This window comes from Chiloscyllium punctatum, chromosome 12 (genome assembly GCF_047496795.1).
Source record: "Chiloscyllium punctatum isolate Juve2018m chromosome 12, sChiPun1.3, whole genome shotgun sequence".
In the NCBI taxonomy this organism is placed as follows: domain Eukaryota; kingdom Metazoa; phylum Chordata; class Chondrichthyes; order Orectolobiformes; family Hemiscylliidae; genus Chiloscyllium; species Chiloscyllium punctatum.
This window is the reverse complement of record NC_092750.1, coordinates 52,983,958-53,011,664: the sequence shown is the minus strand read 5'-3', so window position 1 is coordinate 53,011,664 and position 27,707 is coordinate 52,983,958. Positions and strand designations below refer to the sequence as shown.

Here is a 27,707-nt window from a genome sequence, read left to right as displayed (position 1 = left end):
ATATGTGACTAGTGCCATCTCTGATTTGTCGGACAAAGAAAACTTGTGAAACAGTCCATCTGAAAATCCTTAGATGTGGAAAATATCACAATTTTTTAACATGGCTCAGAAATAATCTTAGAGTTGTAGAGTCATAGACATGTACAGCATGGAAACAGATCCTTTGGTCCAACTCGTCCATGCCGACCAGATATCCTTACCCAATCTAGTCCACATGCCAGCACCCGGCCCATATCCCTCCAAACCTTTCCTATTCATATACATATCCAAATGCCTCTTAAATGTTGCAATTGTACCAGCCTCCACCACTTTCTCTGGCAGCTCATTCCATACACGTACCACCCTCTACGTGAAAAAGTTGCCCCTTAGGTTTCTTCTATATCTTTTCCCTCTCATCCTAAACCTATGCCCTCTAGCTCTGGACTCCCCGACCCCAGGGAAAATACTTTGTCTATTTATCCTATCCATTCCCCTCATAATTTTGTAAACCTCTATAAGGTCACCCCTCAGCCTCCGACGCTCCAGGGAAAACAGCCCCAGCCTGTTCAGCCTCTCCCTGTAGGTCAAATCCTCCAACTCTGGCAACATTCTTGTAAATCTTTTCTGACCCTTTCAGGTTTCACAACATCTTTCTGATAGGAAGAAGACCAGAATTGCACACAATATTCCAACATTGGCCTAACCAATGTGCTGTACAGCTGCAACATGACCCCCCCAACTCCTGTACTCAGCACTCTGACCAATAAAGGAAAGCATACCAAATGCCTTCTTCACTATCCTATCTATCTGCGACTCCACTTTCAAGGAGCTATGAACCTGCACTCCAAGGTCTCTTTGTTCAGCAACACTCCCTAGAACCTTACCATTAAGTCTGTAAGTCCTGCTAGGATTTGCTTTCCCAAAATGCAGCACCTTGCATTTATCTGAATTAAACTCCATCTGCCACTCCTCAGCCCATTGGCCCATCTGGTCCAGATCCTGTTGTAATCTGAGGTAACCCTCTTCACTGTCCACTACACCTCCAATTTTGGTGTCATCTGCAAACTTACTAACTGTACCTCTTATGCTCGCATCCAAATCGTTTATGTAAATGACAAAAAGTAGAGGGCCCAGCACCGATCCTTGTGGCACTCCACTGGTCATAGGCCTCCAGTCTGAAAAACAACCCTCCACCACCACCCTCTGTCTTCTACCTGTCCTCAGCCAGTTCTGTATCCAAATGGCTAGTTCTCCCTGTATTCCATGAGATCTAATCTTGCCAATCAGTCTCCCATGGGGAACCTTGTCAAACGTCTTACTAAAGTCCATATAGATCACATTTACTGCTCTGCCCTCATCAATCTTCTTTGTTACTTCTTCAAAAAACTCAATCAAGTTTGTGAGACGTGATTTCCCACACACAAAGCCATGTTGACTATCCAGAATCAGTCCTTGCCTTTCCAAATGCATGTACGTCCTGTCCCTCAGGATTCCCTCAAACAACTTGCCCACCACCGAGGTCAGGCTCACCAGTCTATAGTTCCCTGGCTTGTCTTTACCGCCCTTCTTAAACAGTGGCACCAGGTTTGCCAACCTCCAGTCTTCCGTCACCTCACCTGTGACTATCGATATGACAAATATCTAGTGTGGAATCTTGTGTGGAAGGAGAGATTGTCTTGTTTATTGAAGCTGATGAATTGACATATTTCACATGATTTGATTTATTGGTCAATGTCCTTGTTAACTGGGCCACTATATATGGATGCTTGGCCCAACCTTTTGGTTTTATCTGTGCCCATGTGACCTATCCAGTATCGTTCATGCTTGCAGAATTATGATTCTTTGCCCTTGAAGATTACATTGTTGTGGAGTATCAACTCAACTATGAATGACCAGAAAGAACATACAAATTCAGGGACCTTTAGGATCTGTCAGCCCATCATCATTCCCCATAGCTGGCTGAATTTGCTCTGCTCAGCTGTGACCAAAATGTATGAGATTGTTGTTGCTGTCTAGGAATCTTTGATGTTGTAACTGACAAATTTGCCAGTTAGATTTCAACATTATGTTGATGTGTGAATGCCATAGATTGATAACAGGAGGTCCATCAGTTTCAGTCATAAAAAAGGTTTCAGGTGTCCATCCCAAAGATCCATCTAAGAGGGGTTAATGAAATATCTGGGTTATTGAATAAAAATAAAATACTGAGAGTGCTGAAAATGTGAAACAAACATGGAGAATGCGAGAAAAACTCATTGTTGTGGCAGCATCTGTGGAGAGTCCAGAATGTGGCTGATGTGGGATATTGAACCTATTGTGAGCAGTAAGCTTGTCTTGTGCAGACTGCATCACACTGTGCCAGGGAAGTGATAATAAGCAGTTTAATGGAAGTGTGAGCTGACAAATGCCCTGGTCCTGATGGCCCTCATCCTAGGGTCTGTAAAGACAAGGCTAATATGGCAGTAGATACTTGGTGATAATTTTCCAAACTTTTGCTAGATTCTGGAAATGTTCCACCACCGGAAAGAAACAAATACGGTTAATCTATTCAGGGAGAATAGGGAGGCAAGAAAAATGTAACAGCAGGCCAATTGATGTCTCTCATGAGAAAGATGTTAAACTTAATGAATAAGAATGTTATAGCTGGACATGTAGAAAACACAAGGCAATGTGGAACAAACAGCATGGTTTTGTGAAAGGAGTAAACTGTTAAACGTTTATTGGTGCCCTTTGATGGAGGAGCATGCACGATGAATAAATTGGGAGCCTATAGACATACTTGGATTTCCAAAAGACAATTGTTGAAGTACCACGTTAAAGGTTGGTGTGGAAAATAAAAGCTTGTGGTATAAGGAATACCGTACTGGTATGAATGGAAGATTCCAGCAGGTTTGTCAAGCATGATATCCCTTTCAGAAAGTATAAACTGACTCTGTCGAATCAGCAGTTGCTTTCCAAGTACTTCGCTATTATTTTTTTTAGAATGGACTCAAGCATTTTCCAATTTCAATGTCAGGCAACCAGTCTATAATTCGCATTTTCCTATCTCCTTTTTTAAATAATGGGGCTGCATTATCTTACCCTAACATGGGCTGTCCTCTTTTCTCAGGACCAGCAGTGAGTGCAATGACACCAGACTGTGCCAGACTGCGCTGAACTGTGCTGGGTTAGAGTAGTCTTAGCCTTCTGGGGGAATGCCTAACACTGTACAGATCAAGTCAGTGTTCTTCTTTGCTCTGTCAGAGTAATGCTGTCATCTTCTCTCCCTCATACTCACGCTCCCTCTGCTACTGTACCAAACTCCTATCAAAGCTCGTGCTCTACCTCCCTAAATATTACCTGCAATACATTCCCTCACTCACTTTCACCCATTCCAGGTCATGAACAATGCGAACCCTTCATGGCCTCTGTACTATCTGCTCATTCACTCGGGACACAAGCACCTGCACCAAACGTAACATCAAAACTAACACTAATACTCACTTTCATGCTCCCAGTATCTCTCTCTCTGTCTCACATTTCAGAATGAAAACAGCTCACAAAATGGCAGAACGAGTCAAGATGAATGATGAGCTGCTTGATATTTGGCTCTCTGCCCGATGTGGGAGACATCTGTCAGTACCCATTCTGAGTGCCTGACTGACTGTGTCCAAGCCTCTGGACTGGTATTAAAGGGTGCATTTGAATTGTAGTACAAGGACCTGCTGAGCAAAGGCAAAAGTAAGGGTGTCTTGACTTGACTCAGACCTGCTGGCATCAATGTATAACATTGTGCTATTGTGTCTGTGCAAAATGGAAATTCCAGCCAGGAATACTATGTGCTTGGTACTGCAAATGCACAAGGCAAGGCTAGACAATGCAATACACAGATGCTCTGAGCTGCCAGGTAGGCTCACAGTGAGTGAGTACTATTTCAGCGAGCAAAGAGCTCAAAAAGGCAGTCAGGTCCAGTCCATGAGAGGAGTGTGTGCCTCTAAGTATCCCCCATCCTTGCTGTAGCTTTTTAATGATGTGTACGAGCATTAAATACAGCAGCATCCTGTAAATGGACTGGAGATGTGCCATGAGAGTTTTAGAGGCTGACATCATGTGAGAAATAACAATATCCACACATGTGAATATATGTGGATAGTGGCCACACTGCGTGCCCAGAGTTAATAGTGCCCAATGTCCAATATAGAGATCCTTTGGAGTTAGTGTTAAGCTGGCATTCTGATGCCATTCTGCTTTCCGTGTCAAAGGTTTTTCAAGGTCAACTTGTTTGGCACATTTGGTCAGACTTCTCTTCTGATTCTGCCACAAATCTTGCTATCGTCCATGTCACTTAGACCTCCATAAATTGTGCCCATCAGATATATTTAGGATTGTTTCTTCAAATGAAATGCTGTGTTTCTAATCAGGGATCAAGTTATTTTAAATCTGAGCAAGTGCAATGATGAAGCTTTATAAGTAATGTTCGAATAAAATGTCCCCAAATGAACGTGCTGATCACTGCCTGATGGATTTGTGGTGAAAGGTGTTATTGTTTGCAAATGCTTCTATGAGGGACAGGTGATATGAAATTGTCCAAGTACTTGGAGTGTTCCATGGTATTAAGGCCACACCCATCCTTTGTTACACTGGGGCCATGTAGAACCTCAGCATATAGTGACGCTTTGTGTACCGAGGGTACACAATTTGATGCAGCCACGCACAGAGGTGTACCTTGGGCAGCATTGGGTATGTTCTTCCCGCCCTTATCCAGAGCTTTTTACTTTGTATCCCTGCGAATACAGTCACAGAACCTGATCGCCAGGTATGCAAAGTATTCACGTAACACCTCAGTCATGCTTTTGCTTCCAAGCCTTCCTCCCATTTTAGCTCCTCATGAGCCCTCCTCCTTCTTTTGTCACCCTGTTACAATTGCTATGTTTCACAAGATTTTGTGATTTCCCTTTATGTTAGCTGCCAATCATTTTTCATAATCCCTCTGTGTTTATTGTATTGGCTTTTCACCCCAATTCTGAGCCTTCTGTATTCAGCTTGGTTCTTGTGTATCTAAAAGAGCAACCATTCACACAGTATGCTTTCTGTTTCTTAGCCGTTTTCACATCCTGGCTGATTTTGTCTTTTCAGTGCGAAAAATTTCAATTCAATGCTAAAATGTGGATATTAATTATCACAACCTGTGAATAAAAGATGGACAGTTGCAAGGCCAAATCTTCCAGTGAGTTTTTATTAGTTGCACAAAGTGATGATTTGCCACGCAGCATGAATATCAATCCTTTTGCCTTGATTCATAAAGCAATAGCACTTAGCATTGTCAAAGTGAGAGATTAGTTGAGTACATGACATTCAATTTTAGCCCCTTTTATGATATCATACCCATTAGATAACCCGTTCATTCTGAATCATATTAAAGTTGTTCTGTGAAATATAAATTCTTTCCAAGTTATCACTTAATTTACATTAAGCAGGCATCAATCCTCTTTTCACTCATAATCCTTTAACAAGTAGATGGCATTAAAATACAGTTTTGTTTTATTTTCGTTTGATGATAAACCATTTGGATGGATTTCTTTGGGCTTTCTATCAATCTCTAAAAGCATAAACCAATAACAAATAGATTCAATGTTTCTGACATTTTGCTGAGGTTTTCCATTAAATTTCTACTGAAATAATGGTGAGAGTTCAAAGAGAAACACTGGAGGCCCCAGGAAATGAAGTTCCAGAGATATCCTACCCAAAATATTATTCTAAGTTACTGATATCACATAGAGAAGCATTCTGACACAAAGTATTGGTAGAAGTGAGGCTCAATTTCATAAACAGAATGGTATTTATTTCATGAATTTTAACATTTTGTGTCTATTTGTGTCATGAAGAATATCCCATCCAAATTAAAATTAGGATTACATTTATTGTCACATGTACTCAAGTACAGAAGTACAAGACTATAAGTCATTCTGCTATATAAGGGCGGCACGGTGGCACAGTGGTTAGCACTGCTACCTCACAGCGCCAGAATCCTGGGCTCAATTCCCACCTCAGGCGACTGACTGTGTGGAGTTTGCACATTCTCCCCGTGTCTGGGTGCTCTAGTTTCCTCCAAAAAAAATGTGCAGGTTAGATGAATTGGCCATGTTAAATTGCCCATAGTGTTAGGTGAAGGGGTAAATGTAGGGGAATGGGTCTGGGTGGCGGGTCAGTGTGGACTTGTTGGGCCGAAGGGCCTGTTTCCACACTGTAAGTCGTCTAATCTAATGTGCATTTCATCAACACAAATTTGTTGTAACATGATTGATGAATTGGGGATGTTGTTTCTAATGTGCAAACTTTAAAACCTATGTTGACTGTAACATGATTACATCGGCAACACTTTAAGCGCTGTTTCTAAAGCATGATTTTTCTATAACGCGGAGTTGCACAAGAATGCAGCCATCGCATTACAGAAGAACTAACTGTTCAGTAAAAAGTTTACAATGTCACCCCACAGGGTGCCATCATGGGTCCAAAATACCGAGATACAAATCTTGGATACAAAACAGAAATAAACAAAAAGCAAGTTCCATTAGCTTACTTTATTGTTTATGTATAAGTTAGAAAAATAAGAAATAAAGTTAAAAAGAAAATGTATGGTCAGAGAATTTGCACTATCACTTAAAATATATTTCTGACATTTTCATCCGGTGTGAAATGGCTGAATGGCTTCCCAGCTTCCCCACCCCTTGTTTAACATGATCAATCTCCCTCAATTCAGTGAGTGTTTAACATTTTCTACAGTTCTTATACAAGACACAATCAGGCTTTCCTAAACTTTCAAAATAAACAGGATATTTTTACTGTCTTTTATTGTGTCAAGGAAAAAGTATTTTTAAAAATAACACTTCAATTTCCATATATAAATACTCAGACAAATAGTGGAGGATAGATGAAAGATTTAGTTCAGTAACATTATAAGAGTACACAGCTCTTGAAGGTTGGTAACTTGACTCGCTTCAGTTTGAATTTGGTGGTCCTATAGCTGGGCAGAATGGTGACTCAGTGGTTCGCACTGCTGCCTCACAGTGCCAGTGACCCATGTTCAATTTTGGCCTTGGGTGACTGTCGATGTGGAGTTTGCATGTTCTCCCAATGTCTGTGTGGGTTTCCTCTAGATGTTGTGGCTTCTTCACACCATCCAAGGACGCACAGGCTAGGTGGACTAGCTTTGGTAAATGTGGGATTACAGGAATAGGTTAGCGGGCTGGATCTGGCTAGGATATTCTTCAGTTTCGATGGAGCGAATAGCCTCTTTCAGCATTGAAGGGATTCTATGATTCAGCTTTCAGCACTGAAAGGTTTAAGATGTATCTGAATGATTTTTCTATTTTTCTGGAAACAGTGGCTTCCAGGTTGAAGCATGTTTAATTTCTCTGTCTGCAGCATCTAGACAGTCAAAATCAGGTGGGATTCCAAACTTACGGGTTGTCTGCAGCACGAGAGAGAGAGAGACCCACAAGTCTTTCCTGATTAGTGCCTCATGCACTTGTCCTGGTCTGCAGACAAAGAGATACTAAAACAGACAAGGGAAAAGCGTTTTGTTTTGTTTTTCACAGGTCTAGTGTAATTTATGTTTTTCCAAAGCTTGCATTACTTGTTTTTTTTTAAAATGCAAGTTAGTTTCAGTAATTTTTTTTCTAAATCACTTCCCAATCATTGGTGAAATGTTAATCAGGAATCAAAGAGATCACATTACAAAAACAGTCCAGAGCAGACCACATTTGGCTTGTTACATGACCTGTCTGCAATTGATTAATGACTCCAGCATAACCATGGTTTATATGTTCCAAATCTCTGGCGTACATAATGAAATTGATTCTGACTGAGCTCATTCCTTTCATGGAGTTCCCAATGTCTTATCAATTATGCCTATTGGTTTATCTCCATCTAGTTAAGTCCACAGGTGATTGCCCTGATGCTTTACCTATAGTGTAGGAGATTGTCCCTACTTATATTTTGCATGCTAATAGTTATTGATATAGCTTTGCAGGCAGACTGTCTCTATTCTGGATGTAGGTTTGATTGCTGAGCTGGAAGGTTCATTTCCAGATGTTATGCCACCCTTCTGTTTGGCTTGCCCTAAAATGGATGCGTTGTCCCAGTCGAAGTGGTGTCCTTCCTTATCTGTATGTAAGGATACTGATGAGAGAGAGTCATGTTGTTTTGTAGCTAGTTGATCTTCATGTATCCTGGTGGGTAGTTTTCTGCCTGTTTGTCCAATGTAGTGTTTGCTACAGTCCTTGCATGGTATTTTGTAAATAACATTAGGTTTGCTGGTTGGCTGTATATGGTCTTTCAAGTTCATTAGCTGCTGTTTTAGTGTGTTGGTGGGTTTGTTGGCTACCATGATGCCAAGGGGTCTGAGTAGAGTGCAAAAATACCATGCAAGGACTGTCACAACACTACATTGGACAAACAGGCAGAAAACTAGCCACCAGGATACATGAAGATCAACTATCCACAAAAAAACATTACCCTCTCTCATTAGTATCCTTACATACAAATGAGGAAAGATACCTCTTTGACTGGGACAACATATCCATTCTAGGACAAGCCAAACAGAGACACGCACAAGAATTCTGAGAAGCATGACATTCCAACTGGAACTCTCTCAACAAACACATCAAGTTAGACTCCATCTACCACCCCCTGAGAAAAGGAACAGGAAGTGATATCACCAACCCAAAGAAGCACAAACATATAAATAGAAAGCAGGAATTATCAACAGTGCTTCGTCGGAGGCCCTCTGAAGATGTTACCTCATAGGGTAATGAAACATCTGGAAGTGAACCTTCCAGGTTAGCGAGCAAACCTACATCCAAAACCTCAACCTGAGCTACAAATCTTCTCAAAACTCACTGTCTCTATTCTAATAGTGTTAAAATGTAGAAGGTACAGTAATACAACCTCAGACTGTGATCCTAAGTTATTAGAATTCAGCTTTAATCATTTTAAGAATTGTTTCCAATTCATCATAAACCTAATCTAGGTGTTGAATATTCACAAGGTATTGGGACAGCTTTTGTTCAATGCAACATTGCAAAGGTACAAGCATCACTACTCCAATCCCAGCAGTATTCTTCCACTTGGTCTTCTTTTTCATACCAAGCCAGATGAAGAATTGCTGAATAGTTTCTCATTACCAAGTCTTTGTAACCAAACTAACATGAAGAAGCTGATCCTTCACACCAGAAGGCTTTGAATAGGTAATTGGACCCATCCTTAGCATCCGAGTATCTTGGAGGAGATGGTTATCACCCAATTTAAGAAATATCTGATTAGCATAGAGAAAATATACAAGTTCAAGGCATCATTTAGGATGGTGAGAATTAATGAGAATTAAAAATATATTGTTTCAATTGGCAGAATTTCTGTGTCACTGACACCTTTACATAACATTAAAACTGAACACAATTCTGTTGTAAACCATGCTGTGCAGTATCAAGGAAATGATTCCTCTTTACTTGTTCTCCCCTTGAAGGTTTAAAGAGCATACAATTGCCACAAGCAGTACATAATGACAGGAATGTGTATGGAAGGTTTTGTTTGGAAGTTCACAAAGACATTTTGTAAGGACACTTTTTTTTTACTGACATTGAAGTAACCATTAGCAAAGGCAATTTAATTTAATTTATTTGATTTGATTTTTTTATCGTCACTAAGTACAGTGAAAAGTTTTGTATGCACTACAGGTAGATCATTACACATAAAGATTACAGGATGATTGAACAGAGCTAGGAATACAAGGTTACAGCTGCAAAGAAGGTGCACAAAAAGCACAGTCAACATTATGTTTGAAATTTGAGAGGTCCATTCAAATGTCTGGTGAAGAAGCTATTTTTGAATTTGTTGGAACATGTGCTGAGGCTTTTGTATCTTGTGTCTGATGGAAGAGGTTGGAAGAGAATATAGCCAGAGTGGGAGGGGTATTTGATGATGTTGCATCAGGAAGTGTAGATGGAGTCAATGGATAGAAGATTGGCTTGTGTGATGGGCTGGGCTTTTTTCACAACTTTCTGTAGTTCTTTTACAATCCTGGGCATAGCAGTTGCTTTACCAAGCTGTGATGCATCCAGATAGGATATTTTCTATGGTGCATCTGTAAAAGTTGATGAAGACAAAGAGGCGTAGCTGTGCTTTCTTGACTGTTGCATCTATGTGGGTAGTCAGGACAGATTGTTGGTAATCGTCAAGTCCCTCCTGGGAACTTCATGCTCCCAACCATCTCCACCTTAGTGCCATTGATATAGAAGGGGCGTGCCCTCCTCCTTGCTTCCTGAAATCGATGATCAGCTCTTTAGTTTTTCCAACACTGAGGGAGAGATTGTTATCTTTGCACCACTTGAACAAGGACTCTATTTCTTTCCTCTATTCTGTCTTGTCATTGTTTGTTATCCAGTCTACATTGGCAATGTTGTCAGCAAACCTGTAGATGAAGTTTGGACAAAATTCAGTCATGCAGTCATGAGTATACAGGGAGTACAGTAGGAGGCTGGTGTTGAGGACAATCATGGAGGAAGTGTTGTTGCCTGTCTTCCTGTGCAATCTGTGGATCAGAAAGTCGAGAAGCAAGTTGCAGAGGGTGGAGTAGAGACCTAGGTCTCAGAGTTTGGAGATTAGCTTGGTTGGAATTCTAATGTTCAAGGCAGAGCAGTAGTCAATAATTAGATGCCTGTCGTAGAATCCTTATGATCCAGATGTTCCAGGGATGACTGTAGGGCTAGGGAGTTGAAGGCTGGGGTAGGTGTGAGCCATGACCAACCTCTTGAAGAACCACATAGTTATGGGGGTCAGAAACACTGAGTGGCAGTCATTGTGGCATGTCACATGTGTTTTCTTTGGTACCGGGATGATGGTGGTCTTCTTGAAGCCGATGGGGACTTTATAGTAAGAGAGGTTAAAGATGTCAGCGAATAGTCCCACCAGCAGGTCCATGTAGGATCTGGGTGCACAGCCAGGGGCTACGTCTGAGCCAGTCACTTTCCATGGGTTCACTCTCAAGAAGGTCACTCTTGATAGCGTTTTGGTATTGCAATTTGATTGCATTTTAGGGTAGTACAGAGAGATGCTGCTCTCTTGATGAAATTATGTTGTGTGGAAAATACTTGTTTAATCATTCTTTGGATTTTTCTTCCCAAACTATTAACTACTTCCAAACAATGTTATTAAAGATGTTTTACATCTTTACCGTATAAGTATCTCCTGATTTGTCTTTTTCAATGATCATTTTGTATTTTTTAATATTATAAATATATAGGGCTGTAAGCCACAAGAAATCTTTAATAATCCTCCTAGTTTTTAGACTAGATATGTTCAACATACACTTGTGATTTAATCATTTAATTTTAACTGGTCCATGAATGCTACCTCCATTGATGTATTGCCTGTGCATTAAACCCATTTAACACTACAGTAAGCACATCCACCAAGATATAGAAACCATCTCATGAACTACAGCTCAAGTGACAACAGCAATAAAATTATGAAAAGCCAAAATGTAAATTTGTTGGAAATTGCTCAGTTGCTTTGATGTGTGTTGATGGCTTGGTAGAAATATTTATGGCATGAACACATGGATTTAGTACAAGGTAATTTCATTAAAACCAAATACCATTCGGAATCACTTGTTGAACTTGGACCCATCTGCATCTTATTAATTGCAGTTGTCGTGATCTGTTTACAGTCAGCATTTACTGAAACATTTCTTTTACAAGAACTGAATTCCATCATTTTGTTTATGCAACTACTATAAACAGGATAACTCATCTGTTTCAAGGAGAGGGATTGATGAAAAACATTGGAAAGAAGAAGACTAGTGAGCCTCGCTCATGCCTATTTTATGCAGTGATTATTTAATTTTTATCTACCTCATTCTGTATCCAACATTTCTCAATCAGCATTCTTCCTTATAAAGCCATGTGCTTGCGACAAGATGGGTCGAAAATTAAACCAAGCTAGTCTTTTACCCCTCTACCCAATAGTATCTTTAGTGTGCATTGAGTTCTACTGAAGATCATTTGTGGCAAGATTAACTATTGCGCCAATTTGTCAATCACATTGAATTACTTCAACAGAGCGTATGTCATTTATGTGAAATTCATGTTTGGTTTTGAATTAATTTTTGCTTTATGGTGTCCACAAGATGACATTTTTCCTCTCCTATCTGAAACCACTGTGTTTAATGAACAAGGAGATCTATATGCTTTCAACATGATTATGCCAAAACAAAGTTAAGTGAAACATCTGATTTTTATTATTGATACGTACAGTTGAGCAAAAAATGATGTTTTTAAAGTCTGTAATAAGATCAAAAGCCAACTCACCCCACATCTGCTTATATTTAGCCAATATTGTTCCTTATAACTCGAGCTTTTTTTCTCTTTGCCTGGAAAAAATCTTAACAGCTGTTCCGTCTCCAAACCTTTAGTTTCCTGGAGTCTATTGTTAGCAAAGAGGTGGTTTTCACTTCCATTTTACCTAATATTCTTTGTTTTAAACAGCAGTGTCCTGTTATCCATCATATGACATCTTGTCTTGTTTTTTTTTGTCTTTTATGTCAGTTCCACCAGGTCCACCCAGGGGTGTGATAGTGGAAGAGATTACAGATACCACAGCTCAACTCTCCTGGAGCCCTGGTATTGACAATCACAGTCCAATTTCCATGTACACTATACAGGCACAAACGCCCTTTTCAGTTGGTTGGCAAGCTCTTAAAACAGGTAAATCCTCCAGCAATATTCAGAAATGGCATGATGCAAATAATTCTGTGTTGTTTGTATAGTTTGCGAATTATGTTGCACCGTTTTATTTCACACTTCCTATTTGATGAAATTGGATTTATTTATTATGAAACACCTGATGCTGGAATTTTATATCTTAGTTATATGAAGTCCTCACTTAGCATTGCCCTTTTTAATGCTGTTTTGTTTTCAACTTGTTAAATTATTGTGGCCTGTAATATCATTGAGTGTCATATGATTCACTTAAATGTTGCTTATCTGACATGATTTATGCCATTTTGACACGGAGTCTCCAGCTCCCTGAATTGGGGCCATTCCCCATGGCCCAGGTTGTTGACATGCAACCTCTCCCCATGTTCACCCTCCAAGAGAAGAGCAAAGGCACTGCTGTCTGTGTTCTCCACCGAATGAACCTTTACTCATCAGACTTCAGGGCGTTTTCGTGAGCTATCGCATCATTCTGGCAACATCATTGCTGCTGACTGACAGCGTCCTTTTGAGAGACCATGGTAAGCCCTCTTGCTGGCTGCTACTACCTCTCCGATCTACTCAGACGCAGTGGAGCTGCCTTTCTTGCCTGGCTGTGGGGCCTTGGCTTGCCTCTCCCTACTCCTGGCTGGCAATGAGTTTATCGTGACTGAGGCGAATGGCATTTATGGAGGAGAGGGAGGAAGACGCGGTGGCATGGTGGCTCAGTGGTTAGCACTGTTGCCTCACAGCGCCAGGGATTGAGGTTGGATTCCAGCCTCGGGGGTACTGTCTGTGTGAAGTTTGCACATTTTCTCCATTTCTGCGTGGGTTTCCTCCAGGTGCTCCAGGTCCAAAGATTTATCGGTTAGGTGGATTGGTCATGGGAAATGGAGGGCTACAGGGACAGGATAGGGAAGTGGGTCCAGGGACAGGATAGGGAGTGTGGGTGTCTTTTGGAGTGTGGGTGTGGACTTGATGGGATGAATGGCCTGTTTCCACACTGCAGGGATTCTATGATTTTAAAAACCAGCAGCCAGCCAAAGAACAACACCTGCAATGTCAGCATGAGATGACGACTCCAGTTGGCAGTCTGGAGCCTGAGAAACATCCCTTGCTGCAGACCTCAGGCAGCAGTGCATCAGGCTCTACTCTTGCAGGATCAGTGAGTGGAAAAGTCCACAGATTTGGCTGTCAGGGAGGAGAAGGATCCGCAGTAATCAGGGTGATTATAGAGCAGGAAATAGGATCAGCAGTGAGCAGGTGATTCTGCAAATAGAAAATAATATTTTTGTATTTGCTTTATTTAAAACATTAGTTCATTTCGGAAATTAGCAATGTTTCTATTTACACGGCTTAATGCTTGAGTAGAGATTTTTCAAAGATTTCTGGAGAAACTCAGGTCAATGGGGAAAGAAGTGGAGATATCAATTTGAGACGACATGATGCTTCTCTGGATGGTCAATAGCGAAGCAGTGGCAGGTGTTGCAAAGGATATTATGTGGATTAGGCACATTTCAATGAGTAAGAAAGATTGCAAGGGGTGGATCCAGTATCTGTGGTTAACTAGAGACGTTAAAGTTAATGCCAAACTTAAAAGAAAAGCATATCATTGTGCAAAGATTGATCAGATGGAAAGTAAAATAAAACAGCAAAGGATAATTATGAAAAAAGAGGGAAATATTACAAGAGAAAGCTGGCCAGAATTATAAAAACAGATAAATAAGACCAAAGGGCATAGGAACAGGAGAAGGCCATTTAGCCCCTTCGAGGCTGCTTGACCATTCAATCAGATCATGGCTGATCAAATCTTCCTCACATCCACTTTTCTGCCTTTTTCCCATAACCCTTGATTACTCTGTTGATATAAGACTATAAGAAAGAGAAACAGAATAAATAGCAGAGGATGGCTTGACCTGTTGACCTCTGGGTTATGAGCCTAACACACTTCCTCTGAGCGACTCTGCTCCATAGTTAATCAAACTTTTCAAAATATTTTAAAAAGAAAGCAAAAAAGAACAAAGTAAGTGTTTGTTCCAAAGGAAGCTGGGTGAATTGATAATGGAAAATAAAGAGCTGGAGAACAAATTGAACAGCTATTTTGCCTTGGTCTTCAGGGTGAAAGATACAAGTAATATCTTGGAAGCAGCGATAAATCAGGAAATGGAAGGGAGGGCCAAACTTTGAGAAATTAACATTTACCCTTCTTGGAACTCTGGGCAGCCATGTAGCCAGGTCCTGAAGGATTTCACGCTTGGATCTTTAAAAAATTTACAATTGAAATAGTTGTTTTGGTTTTAACTTTCTAAAACGGCCAAGATTCAATAAAGGGCCCACAGATTGGAAGATAACAAATGTTGCCCCTTTATTTGAAAAGGAAGCGAAACAGCATGAGTGTGTCAGAAGAGAATTATTACAAGCTAATATTAAAAAATAGTCATAGCAGACATAATCAACAGTGTCAACATGATCATTCAAAAGGTAAATCTACTTTAGTTCTTTGAGAAAGTAACATATGCTGTGGATACAGAGGAACCAGTGAATGTACTGTGCTTAGTTTTCTCGAAGCTATTTGATAAAGTGCCACATCTAAGGTTATCGGAGAAAATAAAAGCTCATAGTAAGAGAGTGGGGAGCATATTAACATGTTCTGGATTAGTGGTGCTGGAAGAGCACAGCAGTTCAGGCAGCATCCAATGCTGCCTGAACTGCTGTGCTCTTCCAGCACCACTAATCCAGAATTTGGTTTCCAGCATCTGCAGTTATTGTTTTTACCTCTCAGCATATTAACATGGATAGACTATTGGCTGGACAACAGGAAGAAGACAGCAGACATAAATGTGTCTTTTTTCTGATAGGCAAGATTTAACAAGTGGTGTGCCACAGGGATCAATACTGGGACCTCAACTGTTTACGGTTTATATGAATGATTTGGATGAATGGATGGAAGGTATCATTTCTAAATTTATTGATGACATAAATATAAGGAGAAAGGTAGGTTGTGAAGAAGACATATTGATACCATGAACAGATGTAGATAAGTTGTGAGGGATGTAAAAATCCTGCAAATTGAGTGTAATTTGGGAAAATGCCAGCTCATCTATTTGAGTAGCAAATATAGAAAGAAAAGCATGTGTCGATGGTGAGAAATTGCAGATCTAGGAAATACACAGATGTCTGAGTGTCCAGTGCACATGAATTGGTAGCACAAATTGAAATGAATAAGTATAATCTAATAGCCACCACAGAGACATAACCAAAGAATGAAATAAATCATTCATTGGCTTCCTATATCATGGTTAGAGACAAAAAATACTGAAGATGCTGGAATCAAAGGTAGACATTAAGGAGGCTAGAAAATCATAGCAGGCCAGGCACCATCAGGAGGTGGAGAAGTCAATGTTTCAGTTGTCACCCTTCTTCAGGACTCGGGGTGGGCGTAAGGGGAGCTGCAGATAAAAGTGGTGGGGGGTGAGGGGCAGGCTGGTGAAGTAGCGATAGGTGAAGACAGGTAGAGGATACGTTTCACCAAGCATCTCAGCTGGGCCCCCAGGGGCTGACCTGATCTCCCAGTCACCACCCATTTTAATTCCCCTTCCCACTCCCTTTCTGACATGACCATCCTCAGTCTCCTCCATTGCAACAATAAATCAGACCACAAATTAGAGGAACAACACCCCATCTTCCACCTGGGCAAACTACAGCCCAGACGACTCAACATTGAGTTCTCCAATTTCAAACAACCTCCTTTCCCATCCCCTGACTCCCTTCCCAGCTCCTCCCCACTTTCCATTCCTCTCATCGACCCTTCTTTCCAGCCACCAACCAGATTCATTCCCCCAATGACCAACCAAGTCATACCCTCTGCCTGTGTTCACCTATCCTCACTTCACCAACCTGCTCCCCACCCCCTTTATCCGCAGCTCCCCTTACACACATTCCCAGTCTTGAAGAAGGGTTATACTCGAAATATTAACTTCACCACCTCCTAATGCTACCTGGCTTGTGTGGCCTTCCAGCCTCCTGCTTGTCTGTCCTACATAATGATGTCATGGTCAGATACTTCATGTATTGAATTTCCTTAACCTCCTGAGGATATGAGACATTATTGTACTTGCTTGACTGTCGCATCAGCATGGATGGACCAGGACAGATTACTGGTGATCATCACTCCTAGGAGCTTGACGCTCTCGACCATCTCCACCTCAGCCCCATGGATGTCGACAGAGGCGTGTCCTCCACCTTGCTTCCTCAAAACAATGGCCAACTCTTTAATTTTGCTGACATTGAGGGAGAGATTGTTATCTTTACATCATGCCACCAAGCACTCTATCTCTTTTCTGTATTCTGCCTTGTCATTGCTTGATATCCAGCCGACAACAGTGGTTTCGTCAGCTGGTAGATGGAGTTAGGATGAAAGTTGGCCACACAGTCATGAGTGTATAGCGAGTACAGTAAGGGGCTGAGTACACAGCCTTGCAGGATGCCAGTTTTGAGGATTATTGTAGAGAAGGTGTTGTTGCTATCTCTCCCTTAATGATTGCTGAGAAATCACCACCAATGCCTCAACAATCTCCTCAGCTATCTCCTTCAGAACTCTGGGGTACAGCTCATTGGTTCAGGAGATTTATCCACCTTCTGACCTTTCAGCTTTCCTCTTCAACTTAATATGTTTTAATTAACTGATTATTTTATCAGTTATTCATTGTTGTTGTGGTTCTGTTCGCCGAGCTGGGAATTTGTGTTGCAGACCTTTCATCCCCTGTCTAGGTGACATCCTCAGTGCTTGGCAGCTCCTGTGAAGTGCTTCTGTGATCTTTCCTCTGGCATTTATAGTGGTTTGAATCTGCCGCTTCTGGTTGTCAGTTCCAGCTGTCCGCTGCAGTGGTCAGTATATTGGGTCCAGGTTGATGTGCTTATTGATTGAATCTGTGGATGAGTGCCATGCCTCTAGGAATTCCCTGGCTGTTCTCTGTTTGGCTTGTCCTATAATAGTAGGACAAACAGGAAGACAGCTAACGATCCGCATCCATGAACACCAACTAGCCACGAAATGACACGACCAGCTATCCTTAGTAGCCACACACGCAGATGACAAGCAACATGAATTCGATTGGGACAACACTACTATTACAGGACAAGCCAAACAGAGAACAGCCAGGGAATTCCTAGAGGCATGGCACTCATCCACAGATTCAATCAATAAGCACATCGACCTGGACCCAATATACTGACCACTGCAGTGGACAACTGGAATTGACAACCGGAAGCAGCAGATTCAAACCACTACAAATGCCGGAGGAAAGATCACAGAAGCGCTTCACAGGAGGCTCCCAAGCACTGAGGATGTCACCTAGACAGGGGATGAAACGTCTCCAACACAAATTCCCAACTCGGCGAACAGAACCACAACAACGAGCACCCGAGCTACAAATCTTCTCACGAACTTTGAGCTATTCTTTGTCTTTTTTATCTGTTTCCTTAAATTGACCAAACATTCCCATGCTATCTTATATCTTTGGAATAGAATACACCTCAGCCTTTTAGCAAATACTCTCCAACCAGTTAGCTTCTCTTCTAGTGTATTAGAACCAATTCTTCTAGGCTATAAAGAAAGGCAAAATAACATCTCTTCTCTTATTGACCTACCTGTCTGATTGTGGTGTCTATTCAGTAAGAGAATAGGAAATTGCTTCTGTTTTCATATGGACTATCCAAGTGCTCCTGTGAAGGTCATCTAACAATCTCTTGAAACAGTGCTTCCTCAGGGCTCATTTCCACTCCTCACATTGAGACCCAAACATGGTTTTGGACTTTCCAGATTTAAATACTGGGGATTGCTTGCTCTTTCAGTCCAGTTTACTGTAGCTTCAGCTGGGACTAGAAAACTATCTTCAACAGGACTTCAGTCTGAGTGAGGGATGGAAATCTGATTGTAAACTAATTACCACTCCTTCGAGCATTGAATAGTTCAAGGGTAGCCAGTATCAACAGGGATACCAACCCACCAGGCAGCCAGACAAGAAATCCTGCCATTCTAAAATTCTGATATTTGGGATGGCTCTGGTTCAAAGCCATGTCACTCATCAGTACTTTCTTCATGCCTTCAAATGCTTGTAGGTATTCTACAAACCACTCGCACATCCATTCCATCTTTGAGCAGTTGACACAGTGGAGTGAATGTATTGTCTAAGTTGGAGACTCAACAGTTCCTATGAATATTTCAAAGTTCTTCTTTGTCCTCTGGACTCTTTGTTTTCAAAATCCCCTCAGCTTTTCCTGCATTGGGTAGATACCTTCACCATCTATATGATGGCTCACGTGTGTTATACTTCACACCATGAAGCAACAGTTGGGGTTCTTAGGTTTGGTACCACATTTTTAAATCAATCAATCCAGGAATTTGCTTCACACCAATGTGTTCTTTCTCTGCCTTACTGCTCATTAGAACTTAATCTAAGAAACAGCATATTTAGTTCATCTCACTTCCTACCTGATCCATGACGTTCTGGAACTCACAGGAGGGCAGACATTCCAAATGGCAACCTTTTGCTCTGGTACAATTCCTGTGTGAATAAGTGATAAAAGTTCTTTGCTCTACTCAGTTGATCTAATTGCAAATATGCATGACAAATTGATCTAACTGAAAGCTTTTGCAAAGGCTAAATCAGGAAACAAACATTCACTGGTTAAAAACAGAGTAATTACTTGAAGTATAATCTCCAGAAATCAGAGTAGAACCAGGCTTTTTGAAATACCCCAGTGGGTGTGGCCCATTCATTAGTCTTCATCTTCTGAATTGCCTCTGGTCTTTCTAACTGTGCATAATGCACTTGATTAGCTTTGCACAATATCAGCTGTACAGTAACCTTTGTCTTGACATCAGCCTTGCAAAATCTAATTTGTTTATTAGTTCAAAGACCACTTTGCACTCTCAAAGGATTTTCTCAATATCAGCTGGATTCTCACTGTTCCTTACTGGAAATAACTTGGCCCAGTTTAACCATATTTTCTTGAGCCAATCCCTTCTTTGATGAGACACCAATGGCATGTATGAATGATCCGAACACTAACTTCACCTAAAGCTGGAATGCCGTTATTAAAATGACTAGTCAGTTTCACTCCAACCTTGCATAAAGGGAGCTTGAATCAGAAACTTTTTATAATTTCCTTCTGAGGTAACAGCATAGTGGCTGTACTAATGTGCAAGTCAACTGTCAGTGTCCAACTTCTGTTTTACTGTGGTACTCAAATTATATCCTCAGGCCTTATTATGCTCATCTTCTATATTCTTTTTTCTCTTGCTTCTTGACATGATCAAAAACTTGAACTTCTGTTTCCATATCTATCGTTTACACATTTGAGGATTCCCACACTCTTGAGCCAGCATTACATCTGTCATGACTTCTACCTCATACCAGGAGCTCTGACCAGGAGCTTCTCCTTCCACATGCCGTCAGAATATGAACAACATTCCTGGAGGCACAGCACTTTGACTAAAAATGGGACGTTGAAACGGTTTACGGCCACCATAGCAATATTGCATCTAATGTTTGACCCTGATACCATGAGCTTAGCTGTTGTGTCCTGGACCTTGGTGAAACCCATTAGACCTCCCCTGTCAGCTCAGGAAAACAACTCCCTTCCAATTTGCGATTATTACTTTCTGCCATTTCAATGGCAGTGGTCTCATCATAGGCCTCAAGCCACATCAGCTTTCTGCCTTTTCTCAAATGATTAGCCTACATCTTATTGTTTTTTAGGCTCCTCCAAATGTGGCCATAACATTAATTTCTAAGGTTTACGCGATATCCACAGTGATTGGAATCTGCAACCTTCTCATTTGGCAACAGCTTCATTGAATGCAGCTCTCCGTGCAATCTCATTCTGGACTCAAGCTATGGAATGACTAAGAATCTCATGAATTTCATCATTTGGAGGAGCCAGTGTTGGACTGTAATGGACAAAATTAAAAATCACACACCACCAGGTTATTTGGAAGCAGGAGCTTTCGAAGCAACGTTCCTTCATACACAACCACAGGAACAGTGCTTTGAAAGCTCGTGCTTCCAAATAACCCTGTTGGACTATAACCTGGTGTTGTGTGAATTTTAACTCATGAATTTTGGAATAGTTCATAATATTGATTCTCACATGCAATATTGTTTGGACACAACATCAAAACTATCTGATCGCATCATTGTGTGGAAACTATTTACTTTACCCTCATCTCCTATTTCATTGATAGTAGCCCTTGTTCTTAATTTGTTGGAGTTGAACTCCGTCATTGCTCCCAAATTGTTATTTATTTCAATTAAGTACTGTCCTAACTCTTGCGCATCTGAATGCAATGCGCTCAATGAGCAAAGTTTCAAAACACTTAAATCTGTTGCAAAATCTACCTTGAATTCCAAAAATGTGGCACAATATTCTTCAGCCTTGAATTTCTCAAAGGTAATGTGAAAAGAAATTCAAACTCAGCGTTATTGTCAGTTTCTGATATTATGTGCTAACAATAACTTCAGATTTGTTGGCAAGCTACTGTACTGTGTAATATTTAAGAGAAGACTACTGTGAAACTGAATTCCTTGGAATAATGTATTGTTTTGTATAAGGTGTAGGCACTGGAATAGCTGCAGTGTTGTTACTTATTTCTCATGCCACGGTAGCAACTGCAGATGACTTCAAATATTCCATTATATATTTATGTAAAATATTCGCTCTTGAACCATGAAAACGACAGAAACTCAGAACTGAAGTTCATTTTGTTATAAGGTTAGTCGTGACAGAAATTGTGTCCTGGCATGGAGGCCATAACACATTTACTTGCTGTCTTCGTTGTGTTTGTATTTGTGCTGACTTGTTGCATTTTTGCCTAAAGAATCTTGCTATCAGTTATTGCAGTCCACTGAGTCAGCTGGTGATTAGCATCAGATAGGGGCTGTGAGCAAGTGAACGATGAGGCTTCACATACCCGTGGTGATAAGTAAATGTGATAGCTTCTTGGCATGTGCTCCATGTTCCGGAATTAACTTGCAGAAGCTTTCTGCTGATCCTACTGATGTACCACATCATCTGTGGTTCAGGATTTTGTCTGATTTTGGCCATGTTGTCTGACAACGGCTACATTTTGTGAAGATTCATTCAGTGGCATTTGTTTCAAATCTATCACCTTTGGCTGTCCACTGTTCTTTCATGGAATGTTAACTATTTTTAGTGATAATGTTGTGCTTTGTAGCCAATCTTTTAAATATAAAACAAATCAAATGTATACTGTACTTAAGCAAAAAAAACTATATGGCATCATGAAAGATGGCACTAGAAAATGTATACAAGTGTAAACAGTACTTATTAATGCAAGATTTAATTGAATAATGAACATCTGGTATTGATGTTCAAAGAGGATGATGTTTCTAATATTATTCATGAATCTAATAAGTCAGATATTTATAATCTTGGATGGAGGGCAAATTTTCAAAAATATTGTTCTTAACTATTACATAAAGAATTTCATAAAATTATCTTATGCAATATAAGTTTGATTTGATCTGCTTTCATTGATACAAATCTTTGTTGATCAGCTGTCATGAGTTTGGCTGCAATAAGATGTGGGATTTGGGATTCAGTCCAACACTGCCAACAGCTTGCTGTTAGATTCTCCTGTCCCAGCTCTTACTGTGCTGAATCAACGTCTCTTCTTCACCTAAGAGTGACCGTTGTTTGATGTTTTGGATTTCCAAAAATCTCCTTTATTGATACACATTTCTACAGTTCAGATTATTCCATCTTTCTGCCCCAGAGGCTTAACCCAATGTGATTGCTGATGTCAGTGTTACATCAGCTATATGTTATCAAATGCCATTAATGTCTGCATTATCAATACATGCAAGGCCAGCATTTATTGCATGAAACTAAATCAGGAGGAAAATATTTGACAAATGAAGAATAATGTGAAAAAATGTGAAATGGTCCATTTTGACAAGAAGAATAATAAAGACACAGTTTATCTAAATAATGACAAAATGCAGAGCACCGAGTGTCACAGATCTGATTGTTCAAATCAAAGAATTGCATACAATTTGTACACAATAAGTCATTAATAGAATATCATTGCTTAGTGTGAGGGAAATTAAAACAAGAAGTTGGAGACATTAGGAGAAATTGCTGGAACAGGACAGCAGGTCTGGCAGCAGCTATGGAGAGAAAACAGTGTTAACGTTTTGGGTCCAGTGACCCTTATTCAGAACACTGAATGCTGTCACACCAGCTGAGTTTCTCCAACAATTTCTATTATTATTTCAGATTTCCAACATCTGCATTTCTTTGTTTTATTACCAAAGTGGGGAAGTTATGTTTCAGTTGGAGAGAGCACTGAGGAGATCACATCTCAAATACTGTTGATATTATTGGTCTCAATCTTTAAGGAAGAATGTGAAAGAAAAAGGTATAGTAATGGGAAAGCTTACAGGACTAGTACATGGAATAGGATGGTTGTCACATGAAGAAAGATTGGACAGGCTAGGTCTGCATCCTGCTGAAGTTTAAAAAAGGAAAAATTGGAACATATAAGATCCTCAGGAATCTGAACAAAGTAGATTTGGAAAACTGAGAACAAGTGATTCACTGATACAAGAACAGAGATGGGAAGGATTTTTTTTTCTCAAAGTGTGTTGTAAGTCTTTGAAATCCTCTACCTCAAAACGTGGTGCAAACAGAATCCTTGAATATTTTTAATGTAGAGCTAGATAGGTTATTAACAACCGAGGTGAGAGATTATCAAGGCTCAGTAGGAATGATGAATAATCTGATCAGCCATGGTCGTATTGAATTGTGGAACAATCTTGAGATGACATGTGGCCTACCCCTCCTAAAATATCGTATGAATCATAGACTAGAGTAATCGCATCCCGACAGTGTGGGACCAGGCCATTCAGCCCATTGAGTCCACACCAACCATCCAAGAGTATCCCTCTTGGACCTACCCTCCTACCTTATCCTTGCAACCCTGCATTTCCCATTCCTAATCCATCTAGAATGCACATCCCTGGACACTATGGGCAATTTAGCATGGCCAGTCCACCTGACCTGCACATCTTTGGACTATGGGAGGGAACCGGAGAACTCAGAGAAAGTACAAACTCCATAAAGACTGTTGGCCCAAGGGTGGAATCGAACCTGCAACCCTGGCGCTATGAGGCAGTAGTGCTAACTACTAAGCCACCGTACTGCCCTTGGACTATGTTCTTAATGCACATTGTACATACAGCTTATGTACATACAGTTGCTGTATATTCTTACATACATTGTCCATCTCTATTTGCTCTTCAGAAGGTGATTGTGAACTGTTTTCTTGAAATGCAACAGAAAATCTGGTGAAGATGGTGCGCACAGTGCGGCTGAAGCTGATCAAGGATTTTAATCTCATAACTATTCAGGAAACAGCAATATACTTCCAAATCAGACAGGAACTTATGCATGATGATGTTCTCATGCATTGTTGCTGTGGGTGGTAAAGGTTGCTCCAATTATTATGAGATTATGTTTTCTCTTGAAGTAAATCACATTTTTGTGCTGAAGTTAATATCTCATGTTTGTACTTGCAGTTCCTGAGGTCATTGATGGCGGTGCTGTAACTGCGACAGTGATTGATTTAAGTCCCTGGGTAGACTATGAATTCAGAGTTGTTGCCAGTAACAACATTGGCATTGGAGAACCGAGCTTACCATCTGCCAAATCAAGAACAGAAGAAGCTCGTAAGTGATTGATGATTATTACTGAGTATGTCGTCATGGTCTGCAAATATGGTGATTGCAAAATAGCATAGAAACTTCAAAAATTGAAGTGGAATAGACCATTCAGCCCTTTGATCTTTTTCACCCTAAGAACTTTATCCAACTGCTCCTCAAAAACATTTAATGTTTTGGCCTCAACCACTTTCTGTGGTGAACAAGTCCTTGGATGAAGAAATTTCTCTATATCTCAGTCCTAACTGACCTACCCATTATCACTAAAATGTGACTCCTGGTTCTGGATTCCTTGATTTTTGGGAACATCCTTTCTGTGTTTACCCTGTTTAATCCTGCTACAACTTCATTGGTTTCTATGAGACCTGCCTCATTCTTCGAAACTCCAGTGACCATAGTCCGAATCAATCCAGTCTCTTTTCATACATTAGTCCTGTAATTCTAGAAGTCAGTCTGATAAACCTTCTTTGAGCTCTCTCTACTGCCAGAACAAGCTTCCTCAGATAAGGCCACCCAAAACTGCAAATAGTACTCCATCTGTCATCTTACCAATGCCCTGTTCAGTTACAGTGAGATAGCCCTACTCCTGTGTTTGAATGCTCTCACCATGAAAGCCAATGTTTGAATTCTTCACCACCTGCTGCATCTGCATGCTTACTTTCAGTGACTGGTGGACAGGACACCCAGATCTGGTTGCATATTTCCCTTTCCCAAAGTACTGCTTTGCCATACAAATGATCATCTGCCTGCCTTTTTTCTTGCTCTCACTATTTTCCACATGGTCTGCTATTAAATCTTGTATAATTGACTATTTTGCTATTTTCTCTTCCACCAATGTCCATCTAACTGGTCTATGATAAATTGGGGATATTTATTTAAAGGGATCATAGTATATAGGCCATGGCAAGCATGGATGAATTGCACAAGTTATTCCGTTCAACTGGGCATAAATAGGAAATGTGGAGAATGTGAGAACAGGGTACTGATGATCAGTTATGATCGGGTTGAATGTGGAATTTGCGTGAAGGACCAAATGACCTACACATGGTCCTCTTTCCTCTGTCTCTATGTTCATAATTCCCTGTTTTCTCTTTCCTTTTTTAAAATATTTTTAAAATAATGAGCTTACATTCATTCCAAGCCATAGAACTGTTCCAGTGTCTATGGAATCTTGAAAGGTGACCATCAATAAATTCAGTCTTTCTGCAGTTGTTTCCTTATGTGCTTTTGGATGTAGATTATTGGGCCCTGAGGATTTTACAGCCTTTACTCCTATCAATCTCCCCAACACTGATTCCCCACAAATACTGATTTCCTTCTGTTCCTCCCTTTTACTTGATCCTGTACTTTCCTGGGACATTATCTGTATTCTCCTTCACAAAGACAAATCCAAAGTGCCCATTTAAATTGCCTGCCATCTTTTTGTTTCCATTAGAACTTCCCCTGTTTCTGATTGTCGGGGACTTTGTCGTTTCACGTTCCTATCGAAGCTTTTGCAACTAAATTTTAGGACGCCAACAAGCTTATTTTCGTACTCTGTTTTCCCTTTCTTAATCAATTATTTTGTCCTCCTTTCCTGAGTTCTAAAACACTCCTAATCCTCAAGTCTACTTTTTTTAATTGTATGTCCCTAACCTTGGATCTAATGCTGTCTCTATTTTCTCTTGTTAGATATAGTCAAGGACAATTTCCATTTCTTTGCTGTTGGTCAGGAATAAACAATTGTTGCAGTTCATCCATGCACTCCTTAAATGTTTACCATTGACACTTCAGCATAACCTTTTCAAGTAATGTTCACCAATGTATCATAGCCAGTGCATACCTGATACCATCACAGTTTCCTTTAGTTAGATTGAAAACCTCTTGGCTCAGAATCAAAAACGTCAAGCTCCAGCTTAATGAAGAATTCTATCATTTTATTACTCTTTCCCCTAACCCTAAGCCTATTGCAGGGGCGTTACACAACTAGATTACCGTTATTCCTTTCTGATTACAAAACAATAATAATTACCTCATTGTTTACCAAGATAGTTTTGCAAAGCATGGTTGATGTCAACTGTGGAATAATAAAATTCTACTTTCTAATGATCATTTTGCAACCAATATTGAACAAATCTGTTGCCAAATTTGAAAGAAAATATATTGAGGCACTGAAGAGCATGCAAAATAATTACAGTCACATATTACAGAAGCTTTCCTGTCAGGAAAGATTTTTTTTTCTGCTGAACATGGAATTCTGCAGGGTAATCTAACAAAGTTCTGTAAAACTGCAAAAACTATGAAAGGTTTTGATAAAATAACTCAGAATCACATAGAATTGTTGTGCTGCAGAAGGGGGCCAGTCAACTAATCATGTCTGCACTGGCTGTCTGAGCATATTAACATTGTGCCAGTCTTCTGCTTTGTCCCTGTAATCCTGCACATTGTTTCTATTTAAATAATCATTTAAGGCCCACTTGAATGCCTCAATTGAACCCATCCCCACTCCTCTTCTTAGCAATGCATTCCATAACCTGACGACTTGCTGGGTGAAAGTTGTTTTTCTCACATCACACTTGCTTCTTTTGCAAAACACTATTAAACTGTGCCATCTGGTTCTTGATCCATTTATGAATGGAAAATGTCTCCCTATCTACTCTGTCCAGACCCCTAGTGATTTTAAAAATTGCTATCAAATTTGCACTAAGCCTACTCCTCTCCAATGAAAACAGTCCCAACTACTCCAGTCTTCTGTTATAACCGGTGTGTCATTGCTGAAACAATTGTACTAAACCTGTTCTGCACTCTCTCCTTCTTATACAGTAGTGTGCAGACCTGTATATTGTCCTCCTGCTGAGGTCTAACCAGTGTCTTAGACAAGGCCATCTTGTTCTTGTTCTTGCAAATGAAGACTGTCTAAATTGAATCTAGAATACTGTGTGCTTTATTAACACTTCTCTCTATTTTACTTCCCACCTTTGATGACTTATATCCATGTAAACCCAGGTCATTCTGCCCTTCACCCACTTCAGAATAATATCCTCTACTTTATCCCATCTCTATGTCAAACTTCATCACTTCAGACTTCTCTACTTTGAACTTCATTTGCTGCATGTTTGCCCACTCCATCAATGTGTCAACATCCTAATGAAGGACTATGCTGCCTTCCTCACAGTTTAAAATTCTCCCAAGATTTGTATCATCTATAAACTTTGAAATTGTTCCCTGCATATCAAAGTTGAGACCATATATCTGTCGGGAAGAGCAAGGGTCCCAA

The 27,707-nt window shown here is 40.3% G+C and overlaps 1 protein-coding gene across 15 annotated transcripts in view; it reads left to right on the top strand.

Moving 5' to 3' along the window:
* LOC140483855 (contactin-4-like) overlaps positions 1–27,707 on the top strand; it is a 2,466,301-nt gene that overhangs the window by 2,273,288 nt on the left and 165,306 nt on the right. For 13 of the 15 annotated variants that reach the window (XM_072582595.1, XM_072582599.1, XM_072582606.1 and 10 more), the window contains 2 exons: positions 12,561–12,719; positions 24,311–24,460. In XM_072582595.1, coding sequence (XP_072438696.1) covers positions 12,561–12,719; positions 24,311–24,460 — 309 coding nt within the window. The remainder of the gene's footprint in view (positions 1–12,560; positions 12,720–24,310; positions 24,461–27,707) is intronic. The other 2 variants (XM_072582608.1, XM_072582607.1) reach the window with 2 other exon arrangements.